Below are 13,682 nucleotides of genomic sequence, written 5' to 3' on the forward strand. Positions count from 1 at the left end.
GGGGGATGGGTTAGCCTGGTGATGGGTGTTAAAGAGGGCACGTACTGCGTGGAGCACTGGGTGTTATGCGCAAACAATGAATCATGGAACACTACATCAAAAACTAATGATGTAATATATGGTGATTAACATAACATTAAAAAATTTAAAAAAATATTTTACAGTGGAATATTTATTAACCCTTCTAACATCCCCTTTGCACAGACAAGCATACCCCTCATTTTTCAGAGAGCAAAGGAGAATGACAGGAAATGGTTTGGTTTCTTTCCTCCCTACTGACTCCATTTGGTCCCTGTTATCCTCCTCTGTAGGTTGGTGACAGCCTCAAGGAAAAGTGCTTTATCTCTTCTAGATAGACTTTACTTTCAAGTGTCATTGTTCTGTATCCTAAGTGGTCTTTCTGAGAATCACATGAAGGGGTCCAGAATATGCCACAGTGGCATAGGTATTATTTTGAGTTGAAGACATTTGAGAATCAACAGTTACAAGAAGAGGCTTTTTCTGAACTCCCCTTATCTGGCTGAAAACAGGGCCCCTCAAAATCATCCCACTGTCATAAATCTCCTCCCTGGCAGTTTCACAACCTGCCATGGAAGATTGACTCCTATCACCAGAGATGAGAAATGAGCACTGGGATAAGAAATTGCCTAAACAGACACTGTCACAAAACTATCATACCTCCCATCTATTCTCCTAAGGAACCATTTGTTTTTCCCAAAAGTCATTTTTTCTCCCACAAGTGCCCTTCTCCCCCACCTCCTACCTCGTTCATCCCCTTTTAAGATGGCATATAGCCTCAAATTCTAACTAACCCCCTCTTCAGTCACTTTTTTGAGTGAGTTCCTGTATGTATATAATTAAAATTTGTTTTTTCTTTTGTTAATCTTTCAGGTTGAGTTTAATTCAGTCCCCTAAGAACTAAAGTTAAGAGGGTAGAGGAAACATTTTCTTCCATAACACAGCATTGTAAGGATTCCATGATGTGGTTTTAAATTTCCTAACCCCTGATTTCCTAAATGCTTTCCATCTCTTTACCAGATTTCCCTGGCAGTGGGCCAGATAAACTAAAGTTGCCTACTCTAGGATTATCCCCAAGGCAGGAGCACCCCATGGTCCACATTATTTTGAGTACAAACCTGCTACTCACCTTGGTTCTCCCAGCACTGAAATGGGGAGGCAAAGATCTTGAGGCTGCTGTTATCCTGGTTCTTGTCTGGGCCAAGTTACCTGAGCAAAAAAGACAAAAAAGTTAAAGTGAAGGAAAAGTTAAGGAATAGTATTATGAGTAATTTTTCCTTTTATGACCTTGTATTTTTATTAATTTTCCAAATGATCTGCTCTGAATATGAAAAATTTGGAAGAATTTGAATTTTGAAACTTTAATGATATAAATTATAAACAAATTATAATAATTTATAAATTATAATTTATTATACAAATTGAATTTATCTTAGTTTCATAAGCAAAAAGGAAAAAATAAAAAACTCTCCAATTCACTCAATAAACTAGCAATAGAAGGAAACTGCCACAACATAAAAAGGACATATGAAAAGCCCACAGCTAACATACTCAACAGTGAAAGATCAAAAGTTTTTTCCTCTAAGATCAGGAACAGGGCAAGGATGCTCACTCTCACCACTTGTATTCAACTAGCAGTCAAACTCAAGCACTTAGGCAAGAAAAAGAAATAAAAGACTTCCAAATTGTAAAGAAAGAAGTAAAATGATCTCTGTTCATAGGTGGCATGATCTTTTATGTAGAAAACCCTAAAGATCCTACCAAAAAAGCTGTTAGAACTAATAAATCAATTCAGCAAAATTGTAAGATATAAAATCAGCATTGAAAAATCAGTTTCATTTCTATGCACTAACAATGAAAATTTGAAAAGGAAATTAAGAAAATACTATTTACAATAGCATCAAAAAGAGTAAAATACTTAGAAATTAACTTAACCAAGGAGGCAAAAGACTTGTACTTGGCGATACTTAGTGTTAAGTTAACTCAAGGGGTGGTTAGAGTTGGGTTCACATAGCATCTTAACAAAAGAACAATAAATGTCTAGGTAAGTGACAAAAGATCTTTGAGTTTTTAGGGGCAGTAAATTATGGGAAAGTAAATATATGAGGAAGCCAATGGAAGGTAAGGGCAAGTTAGTAAAGTTTTGTTATACAGATTCCTCTGATGCTGTCTCTGGGCTGATAAGGGTCTAAAGTTGTCTCTGGTGATTAACTTCTGTCCTTCCTGGTAGAGAGGGGTGGGGAGGTACTTCTACAAATTTATACCTTGCTTTTATGTAAACAGGGGGAGGGTAGGGAGCTTTTCTTATATCTACTTCTTCTCAATTACCTTCAGCTCAAATAATCTTTATGCCAAAGTGGCATATTTTTGGGTGGCATATTCTGCTACCCTTTACTGTGTTCATGGATGAAAATATCTAATATTGACAAAATGTCCATGATACCCAAAAAGATCTATAGATTCAAAGTAATCCCATCAAAATCCTAATATTTTCACAGAAATATAAAAAACAACCCTAAAATTCATCTGGAACCACAAAGGATCCAAAGCTCCAAATGATCTTGAGAAGGAAAAGAAAAGCTGAAAGCTTCGTGCTTCCTGATTTCAAAATATATTATAAAGCAACAGTAATCAAAAGAGTATTTTCCTGGTATAAGGACAAACATATATACCAATGGAACAGAATAGAGAGCCAGAAATAAATCTATGCATATATGGTCAAATAAAATTTAAGATGGGTATCAAGATTATACAATGAGGAAAGGGTGGTCTCTTCAACAAACTGTATTTGGAAAACTTGATATCCATAGGCAAAAAAATGAAACTGGACCCCTATCTTACAAAAAATTCAATTCCTACTGGATTAAAGACTTAAATGTAAGACCTGAAACTATAAAACTCCTAGAAAAAAACAGGGGGAAAGTTTCATAACATTGATCTTAGCAGTGATTTCTTGGATAGGATATCAAAAGCACAGGCAAGGGGCGCCTGGGTGGCTCAGTCGTTAAGCGTCTGCCTTCGGCTCAGGTTATGATCCCAGGGTCCTGGGATCGAGCCCCGCATCGGGCTCCCTGCTCAGCAGGAAGCCTGCTTCTCCCTCTCTCACTCCCTCTGCTTGTGTTCCCTCTCTTGCTGTGTCTCTCTCTGGCAAATAAATAAATAAAATCTTTAAAAAAAAAAAACAAAAGCACAGGCAATAAAAGCAAAAATAGACAAATGGGTTTACATCAAATCAAAAGCTTCTGCACAGGAAAGGAAACAATCAACAGAGGGAAAAGGCAACCTACAGAATGGGAGAAAATATTTGCAGACCATGTAAGGGGTTAATTTCCAAGATCTATAAGGAACTCCTACAACTGCACAGCAAAATATAAAATAACATAACCTGATTTAAAAATAGGCAAAGGTTGGCTCAGCTGGTTAAGCGTCTGACTCTTGATTTCAGCTCAGGGCATGATCTCAGGGTTGTGGGATTGAGCCCCACGTTGGGCTCCACACTCAGTGGGGAGTCTGCTTGGGATTCTCTCTCTCCCTCTGCCCCTCCTCCCTGTGTGTGCACATGCATGCTCTCTCTCCAAAATAAATAAATAAATCTTGAAAAAAATATAAAAAGAATAAAAAAATTAAAATGGGCAAAGGACTTGAATAGGCATTTTTCCAAAGAGGACATAAAAATGGCCAACAGCTATATAAAAGATGCTCAACATCACTAAGAATCAGGGAAATGCATATCAAAACCACAACGAGATATCACTTTATACTGTTAGGATGGTCATTATATAAAACAACAACAATAACAAGAGAAAATAACAAGTATTGGCAAGGATATGGAGAAACTAGAATCTTGGTGCACTCACTGCTAGTGGGAATATAAAGTGGTGCAGCCAATATGGAAACCAGTGTGGAGGTTCTTGAAAAAATTAAAAATAGAATACCATGTGATCCAACAATCCCACTTCTGGATATTTAGCCAAAACAACTAGAAACGGAATCGTGAAGAGGTATGTGCCTCCCATGTTCACTGCAGCATTATTCACAACAGCCAAGCAGTGAAAACTAAATATTCATCAGATAATGAATGGATACAGAAAATGTGGTATATATGTACAATGGAATATTATTCAGCCTTATAAAAGAAGGATGTCTTGCCATTTGAAACAACACAGATGAACCTGGGACATTATGCTAAGTGAAATAAGTCAGTCACAGACAAATACTGCATGATTCCACTTCTATGATATATCTAAAATAGATAAGCTCATAAAAGCAGAGAGTAGAATGTTGGTTGCCAGGGGCTGCGAGGACAGGGAAACGGGGAGTTGCTGTTCAATGGGTAGAGTTTCAGTAATGCAAGATGACAAAGTTCTAGAGATCTGATCTACAACAATGTGCGTATAGTCAACGATACTGTACTGTATACTTAAAAATGTGTTAGGAGTGAAAGTTTCATGTTATGTGTTTTTACCACAATAAGAAAAAACAATCTCCAACTAGGGCACTGTCAGTCTTTGAAAGAGACGAGTAAGCAAGAAAAAAGATGCTGGGAGTTTTCCCAAAAGAGAAATTGGGCAACAAAGAACCCCACTGTGAAGGTTTAAGACACAGAAACTGATTAGCAGATCTGGCAGTATGGGCCCCTCAGCACACAGGAAGAAAGCCCGCCAGGCAGTGAACCAGAGGACATAGAGAGCATGGGCAGTAGCCATTGAGTCCTGGGGACTGATGGCTTTTGCATTTTCCCCGGGGTGTGAATAAGTTCACTAGTATTTCAGAGCCCAAGTTTCCTTATCTATAAGATGAAGACAGTATTACCTCATTCTGAGAGTTGTTATGGGCATTCAATGAGGGTAATTCACGATAAGCACTGTCAACATGGGACTTGTTCAAGGTAAGTGCTCACTTCATATTAGCCAGCATTGATTATTATTAATAATATTAATATTATTATTTGCTATGAACAGTCCACCCACACAGGTCTCAAAACAGAGAGTAGAAGGCAAGAGAATACCAAGGAATCTTACTAATTTCCTACTGTGAGTACTGGTCAGTCAAAAAACTAATGAAAGAGGAGAAAAAATGATAAGGCAACCCCCACTTTGAACCTCCATGCCTTGGCCACTCTGATTCCCAATGCTTTTTACCTTTGAAGAAGCTGAGCAGCCTGTTCAGAAGCTCTTCTCCCCTCACCACCCACCCACCCTTAATCTCCTCTCTCATCCCTAGCCTCCCAAACTAAGTGCTTGAAGACTTCTGTTTGTTTTACCTAGGATGTCATTCGATTCTGTAGCAAAATAAAAAGTTGTCAATGAAAGGAAATGCTGCAATTTGTGCATATGCAAGACACTCAGGATTTCAAAGTTTTTAGCAAGTCTAGCACAAAAATGTCCAAATGTTTTCTCTGGCGATATCTTCAGAGGCTAAACTGTGATTAATAGCCCAGAAAGAACCCTTTGAAGCAGGATTGGTGACATCAAAGTCATAATCCAGGGGTGGCAGGAGCTTTATAATGAGTGGGAAGCATTTTAACACATTTCAAAGGATTTACAGCATGAATAAACAATAGACCTCAGCAGATGCACTGCTCACACCTTTCAGTAACATAACCTATAAGAAGTTTCCATTTTAATTTAAATGTAAATACAGTGTTCACATTTGTTTCAAAGCATCCTCCCAGCTTCACCCCTAGACAGCCTCTTTGGCTAAGGATGCCTCACTGCCCCAGAGCACCCTCCTGTGCTTCCCGAAACTGTGACTACTGACGTGTGTTGGGAAGAGAAAATGGAAGTCAGAGGCATCTAACGGAATTTATATCCTATGTGGGAACTGGGTTAAGAAAGAATCTAAAATGGAGCTTACAATGATCCCACACAATTTCTCTGTTTCCAACTTAAAGAGAAAGAGACAAGTGGTCTGAACACAGAGCTGGAACTTTTAAACAATGGCAATTTCCTGCCTGCTTCAGAGCATTTCATCACTTGGAAAGTACCCAGGACCCATGATTTCATCTTCAGTTGCTTCTTAAGAATTGTCCAAAATGATGGTTGCTGTTTAAATATCACGCACAGAATTCGGCTTCCCTCTGCTGCCCTCTCTGGGTTTACAGAATTTGTTGCAGGGTTCCCGTGGTGACTGCTAGGAGACATTTGTTTGGAAAATTTGCCTGTTTAAATTTTCCCTAACACAAGGAATAGGCTAATAAATCATAAGCTAATAAACTACTGCAAAGCAATGCTGAAATGTAAAAGTCTTATGTCAAATTGCTACTAAGAAAGAAGCTGCAGATAAAAAAAATCAAATGTTTCAGTTCATCTATTACCAGAGTAAGTTATCTGAGTAGACCTGATTATTGAAACCATTGATCCAACAGTCAGTCTGGATACTGAGAACCTAAACCACACCATACTGTCTACAGGAAAATGACCTTGTACCACCCCATCTCCATTAGCATGAATTTCTTTTTCCAGGCAATGGTTTGATTGTTCATTATAGGAACTCCCTGAAAGACCTAAGACCATCAATTCTTCAAAGGAAAATATCAACAGCCATTTACCCCTGAGGATTCTATGAATCCCTGGGCTCAAAAATCCTCAACTTGCTTTTTCCACCAATTGTAGACTTTTGTTCTGTGATCCTTACCCAACCCTTATCAAGCCCCCTCACTTTGAAAGATCCACCTTAAAAAAACCTTTATCCCAATAAATTCTGACCCTGCTTTTCCTTCTCCTGGACACTGCCAAAACTTTGAGAGGTGGTAGTCTCCGTTACTGTGGTAAGTAATGAACTCCGCTTTGTCTCATTAACAGGTTGTGTGGGTGATATTTACCAAGTCAGCGTGGGACAGATCAGGACTGGCATGATCCCTGCCATGCCTGCAGTGTTCTAATTTCAGTCACAACACCATAGTCATAAAAATACAAGGAGTCAAATTCAGTAGTTGTATAAAACATACCATAGTATTCTGTATGCAAAAAAGCTTGTTTTTATATACCTATCTATCCTAAATATAATAAGGATTTGTTTTAGATTTGATACACTGAGGTAACCTAAAACAGCTACAAAAAATATGAAACAGTTGTAGGAGGCCAAAAGAAAAAGTGTGTTGTTAGATTTTGTTCTGCAAGCTTTTTAACTTTCTACCCTGGCATTCTTCTATGGCTTTGAGTGTGAATATCAATAAATGGGCAGGAGGGAGGTGGGAGAGTTCCCAGCCCACTTAATCTCTCAAGAAAATAACATTGATAATATATCGAATGGGGTGTAGTTTTGTGGAGGCAAAGTAACAAGAGTAAATAAAACACCAGCCTGCCCTCCCAGCTCTTTTATAGAAGATGCACACATAACAAATTCACTCTCTTTTCTGAGTGCACAACCTTTAACATGCACATGGATAATTCAAAGCCCAAAAGAAACCCCTCTCTCCTTCTGTATTGACTTTTAATTGGCAGTTATCTGGCATCTTAGGAAGTTCTGCATAATTAACACCTCTGGACTATCTGCTTAGAAGGAAGCCAAACCAATGTTTTTGCTTTTTCTTCTTTTTCATTTAGAATGTGAACTACAGCTTTAAAGATTGGTGACCCACAGATTTCAAAATTGTAGAGCTGAGGAAAAACAGTAACTCCTTCTTTCCTCCTTTCAGCTTTAAAACTCATAAACAGGATGTCAGCCCACCAAACAACTGTACCGGATGATCAGAATTCAAGGAGGTAACAGGCTTCCCTTTCCTAACTTGGTCAAGTGGAGCAGAGGCTCTCTGTTTTCTGCATTTTATTGCCACCTTGGCTGAAGCTTCAGTTCAGTCTATCCTCAGGAAAGAATCTCCCCATTGGTAGAGCCATGTAAAGAAAAAAAAAAAAGCTCTTAATATTTCCTGCCTTCCCTATATTTTCTGGGGCAGTTTGCTTGTAAATGACATGACATGTGTTCATAAAAGTACTGGAGCCTAGACTGTTGATATTTATCAAAGAAGACCTGACCCATTCAGAAAAAAATGAAATTCACATACACATATCTGTCAGAATCCACTCATCACTGACATGTGAGATTTGCTTATTCCAGCGTCAGAGCAACATCCCTATGCAGCAGAGCAGGTTTTAGTCCAACCAATGCTGGTCCTGGAAAAACTGTAATTTAGGCAAAGGATGTATTCAAGTTACACACACTCCTTGGCGCACTCCCATTTCTACTTCTGAAGGTGCACAGGGCTTTTTTTTTTTTTTAAAAGATTTATTTATTTATTTATTTGAAAGAGAGAGAATGAGAGAGAGAGCATATAAGAGGGGGGAGGATCAGAGGGAAAAGCAGACTCCCTGCTGAGCAGGGAGCCCGATGCGGGACTCGATCCCGGGACTCCAGGATCATGAATCCCAGGACTCCAGGATCATGACCTCAGCTGAAGGCAGTCGCCCAACCAACTGAGCCACCCAGGCGCCCGTGCACATGGCTTTAATGCTGTATCTCCTCCCTACTCCAGCAGCCAGTTTCCCTATTTCCTCGACCAGGCGGTACAGACCTCCTCCATCAAACCTCCCCTATGTTCCAAATCTTCAGGTTACTATTCTCCTCTGACAACTAATCCAGATCTCATTTGTTCATGCATAGAGAAATGTATTACTTCACTCAGGTGAGATGTTTGCAGGATATGGAAAGCCTTCTAGGAACAAAACATTCACAGAATGAGTCTGCTGATGGAAATGCTGGGTACCTATAGACCATCCAGTGTCTGGGTAAGAGGACAGTTTGTTAGTAGAGGTGCTTTCAGTTAATGGTGCTCAAGTTATTCATGCTTTGAAATAAGACATTAAGGGCCCTCCATGGGTCTTCCAAAGATGAACAGAACACAGTTCTTCGTCTCAAGGGGAGGACAGCCCAGAGAAGCTGCTGGGGGAAGGGAAAAGACTGACATATAAACAATCCATTGCCTTGAAGTGGAAAGTGTTATAATAAACCTGAATAAAGTGACCTGAGAGGACAGAAGACTAAGTTTTCTTGCAAGAATGAGAAAAAAAGCTGAAAAGTAGGCAATAAATGAGCTAGATCTTGAAGGATTTTCAGGAGTTTGACAGGAAGGGGAAAGGATGTTACCTGGAAGATGCAGAATGCTTAGTGAGAAGAGAGATCTTTAAAAGTTCCAGAGACTGGAGTGCCTGGCTGGCTCAGTTAGAAGAGCATGTGACTCTTGATCTTGGGGTCATGAGTTAAAGCCCCATGTGGGGTGTAGAGATTACTTAAATAAAAAACTAAAGATAAATTAATTAATTAATAAAAATTCCAGAGACTTTCAGAGACCCTATACATCAAACTCCCAAAGAGCTTCTCATTTTTTTAGACATATAATAATAGCAAAAACTATTTATTTATTTTTAAATTTTTATTGTTATGTTAATCACCATACATTACATCATTAGCTTTTGATGTAGTGTTCCATGATTCATTGTTTGTGCATAACACCCAGTGCTCCATGCAGAATGTGCCCTCTTTAATACCCATCACCAGGCTAACCCATCCCCCTACCCTCCTCCCCTCTAGAACCCTCAGTTTGTTTTTCAGAGTCCATCGTCTCTCATGGTTCGTTTCCCCCTTCAACTTACTCCCCTTCTTTCTTCCCCTCCTGCTATCTTCTTCTTCTTTTTTTTTCTTAACATATATTGCATTATTTGTTTCAGAGGTACAGATCTGTGATTCAACAGTCTTGCACAATTCACAGCGCTCACCATAGCACATACCCTCCCCAATGTCTATCAGCCAGCCACCCCCTCCCTCCCACCCCCCACCACTCCAGCAACCCTCAAAATACTATTTGTTTTTTTACCCTTATAAGCATAAACACATTACTTGTCCCTCCTACCAATGAAAATACTAACTATAAAGGCAATTTCTGGGGAAAGAAAACATGGAAAAGGAAAGTTTTGCTAAGGCATCATAAGTCACTGAGACCATGGACAAAATCTTTGCTATTTTGCTCTTCCAGTGGCCTTCAGGTAGAGTCCTCAACCATTTGGCCAAAGTTGGATGATCTGGATGTAAACCAGTAGGGTACAAGCACTAAGGAGATCAAAGTCTTGAGTAAAATCTCATATGGATCAGGTAGTTTCACAGAGAAAAGTGACATTCCATATCTAAGACTAGAATCCTAAGTAAAATGCCCAGGCAGGAGAGAATAAGCTGATCACTGCAGATTTTAAAAGCCCCCTCTAGAAGTTCTGCTCAATACACCTTATCTGTTGATGATGAGTCTGTTGCATGATTTCTTTGTGTGAAGCACAATACTTGGGTTTCCTTGTGTTTTCAGTTAAGACCGTGAAAGCCACAGAGGGCTTCAGGAAATAAGATGCTGCTAACTCCCGTTCTGCAGGATAACAACTGAGTGCTTGAAACTATAAATGCTTCTTTGGTTCTCCCTCCTCAGCATGGAAGCAATGAAAAGGATGCTAGACTTGAAAGTGAGAAATCCGGATTCTTATCCCAGGCCTGCCATTGACTTTAGATCATTCTACCCTCTGTGACTCACTTGTATGGTATGTCAAATGAGGAGTCTGAGGATATTAGCGGTCTTCTACTTGTATGCCATAGCATTCTGCCATGGCACCCACAGAGCAAACCCTTTGTGGCTACACAGCTTCATTTAGATCAATACCAGGCAATGTGGTGTTAAGAGGGGTAGAACCTTTTTGAGGGGAAACTACAAGAACTGTGTAATGTCGACCTGGTGCCAAAAAGAGACTGTATGACATCTGTGGCCAGGACATATAAGAAATTTACATGGGCTATAAATCAGAGAGCTGGTCAGGGCAATAAATGATATTGTTCAAAAAGCAACATCAGAGAAAATTATTTGCAAAAGATAGATCTGATAAAGGACTGTTATCCAAAATATACAAAGAATTCTTAAAATTCATTAAGAAAACAACCCAGTTGAAAAATGAACCAAAGATTTTTTTTTTCTTTAAAGTTTTTTTAGTAATCTCTATACCCAAGGTGGGGCTTAAACTCACAACCCTGAGATCAAGAGTTGCATGCTCTTCGGACTAAGCCAGCCAGGCACCCCAAAATGGACCAAAGATCTTAAAAGACACTTCACCTAAGAAGATACATGGATGACAAATAAGCATACGCAAAGATGCTCCACATCACATGTCAACAGGGAAACACAAATTAGGATAACAATGAGGCACCACTACACGCCTATTAGAATAGCCAAAATCAAGAACTACTGACAACATCAAATGCTGGTAAAGATTTGGAGCAACAGGAATTCTCATTCATTGCCAGTAGGAATGCAAAATGGTACAGCCATCTTTTTTTTTTTTTTTTAAGTAGGCTCCATGCCCAGGGTGGAGCTCGAACTCAAAACTCTGAGATCAAGACCTGAGTTGAGATCAAGAGTTGGATACTTAACCATCTGAACCACCCAGGTGCCCCAGTATAGCCGTTTTTGGAAGAGAGTTTAGCAGTTTCTTACAAACGAAACATACTCTTAGTACACTAACATACTCTTAGTCCCACTCTTCAATATCTACCCAAAAGGACTGAAAACTTATGTCCACACAAAATCCTGTTACCAAAACTTGGAAGCAATCAAGATGTATTTCAGCAGGTGAACAGATAAATAAACTAAGGTACATCCAGACAATAGAAAAGAAAATGAACTAACAAGTCATGAAAAGCCTTGGAAGAATCTTAAATGCACATTACAAAGTGAAAGAAGCCAATCTGAGAAGGCTGCATATTGTATGATTCCAACTACATGACAAAGATCAGGCTTGGGGAAGGGATGAATAGGCAGAGCACAGACGACTTTTATGGCTGTGAAAATACTCTGTATGATACCATAATGATGGAGACATGTCATTATACATTTGTCTAAACCCACAGAATGTACAACACCAAGTGTGAACCCTGATGTAAACTATGGACTTTGAGTAATAATGATATGTCAGTATAAGTTCATCCACTCTAACAAATGTACCACTCTGGTGGAAGATACTGATAATGAAGGAGGCTATGCATGTGTGGGCAGGGGTTATATGGGAAATCTCTGTTCCTTCCCCTCAATTTTACTGTGAACTAACACTGCTCTTTAAAAGTTTTTTTTTCTTTTTTTTAAAGTAACATCATGCTGACCAACAAACAAATGAATTAGAGTAACAATTGTGGATGCAAATTATAGTAAAAAAGATTGAATAATATTAGGCTTCCATTCAGCTCTGAAATTCTACCTATGGTCGTAAAATCTTAAAAGAACCCTGAGGTGGGGGAAATAAGAAAGAACCAGATAAAGAAGATAGAACTAAAATCTGCACAATGTATTATTGTTTCGTAGCAGTTTAGTAGGGCAACAGAAGGAGGAGGGGGCGGTGATGATAGTGTGGCTTAGATAAATGGAGGAAGTGTAAATGATTTTTACCGAGACCTGAATATATAATTCATCAACGCGCTCTTCACAGCTGATCACCCTAAGCAACTAGCAATGGTTCCGTTTCTGTGGTCTCTTTAGTTACTCCTCCTTTACTTTGCTATTGTGGCTACAGTGAGCTTATTCAGATCCCCAATTTTTACACCACTCTTCTTAGCACATGAGAGAGGGTTTTCCTCCCTCCCTACAATGTTTTCAAGATTAAGGAATTCAGTGTGCTTATCTTTAACATCTTCATAATACATGTTCTCCTAGTAAAAAAAAAAAATCATGCTTCTTTCAGATTAGACATTAGTAAATACCCGCCATTTTGAAAAACTGGGTACTAATATGAATGCAATCATCACTATGTAAATCTTTTTTCTACTGAGTCTCTGCAAGCATAGTTATCCCCAAGTCTATTTTTCACATTTGCCCACTATTTTGCTTTACTCCAAGGAATGACTATTCCGTATCACCCAGCTCCTTTTTAAAAGGACCTAGTCTGAATATCCAGGTGCACATCTTTGAGAAAAACTACAGAATCCAGAAAATAAGGAGAGGCATACTGAGAAAGGCAACATTCTGCAGGAAACAAAACGTACAACATGCCTAATTGGTCAGCATTACTCATATCTAACTATACTGCCACAGGTTTTCTGAACATCCACACACCCACATTTCTCTTTTATATATATGATTTTTATTTTTTTGTTGTTGTTATTACCAACTTATAAAATGGCAGTGCCCAGAAAGTTCTACTGAAACTTATATGCATCATGGTGTTGAAGAATAAAATTAATCTATTTTTCTTTCTTTCTTAAGCACAGGCATTGCCTTTTTGAGACCTTGGCCTTATGATACAGACCTTGGCCTTGTGATATAGCATACAAAATAACCCTTTGATTTCAAAAACTTTGTAAATTAAAGTCTTATCTTACATATGGGGGATGCCATAATTACTGATCTTTTTTTTAAAAGAACAGAATCTATACAGAATAAAGGTCAGCAAAAAGATTATTTCTCTGATGAAGTAACTCTACAAGCATCACAACTCTGTGCTAATTCTAGAGGCTGCAGCTAGTCAGTGTACTTGTGTCTGAGTCCTTTCAAGTCAATATAAATATTCTACCTTTCATGGGTATTTTTGTTTAGGAATGATTCCTTATAGAGATTATAAGCCCTTCGAAGCCAGGCACTATGTATTTCTATTCTCAATCAAGGTTTAAATGTTTCTAGAGAATGTCTCATCAAAAAATATTTCTTTAGC

General features: G+C 38.7%; 1 protein-coding gene across 1 annotated transcript in view; it reads right to left on the reverse strand.

Moving 5' to 3' along the window:
* Nucleotides 1-13,682, reverse strand: part of MYO3B (myosin IIIB) — a 240,547-nt gene that overhangs the window by 174,680 nt on the left and 52,185 nt on the right. Inside the window, exon 16 of the mRNA XM_073905602.1 lies at nucleotides 1,148-1,227. Coding sequence (XP_073761703.1) covers nucleotides 1,148-1,227 — 80 coding nt within the window. The remainder of the gene's footprint in view (nucleotides 1-1,147; nucleotides 1,228-13,682) is intronic.

This window comes from Callorhinus ursinus, unplaced genomic scaffold (genome assembly GCF_003265705.2).
Source record: "Callorhinus ursinus isolate GAN/ISIS: 27379988/994484 unplaced genomic scaffold, GSC_fseal_2.0 scaffold2, whole genome shotgun sequence".
Lineage (NCBI taxonomy): Eukaryota > Metazoa > Chordata > Mammalia > Carnivora > Otariidae > Callorhinus > Callorhinus ursinus.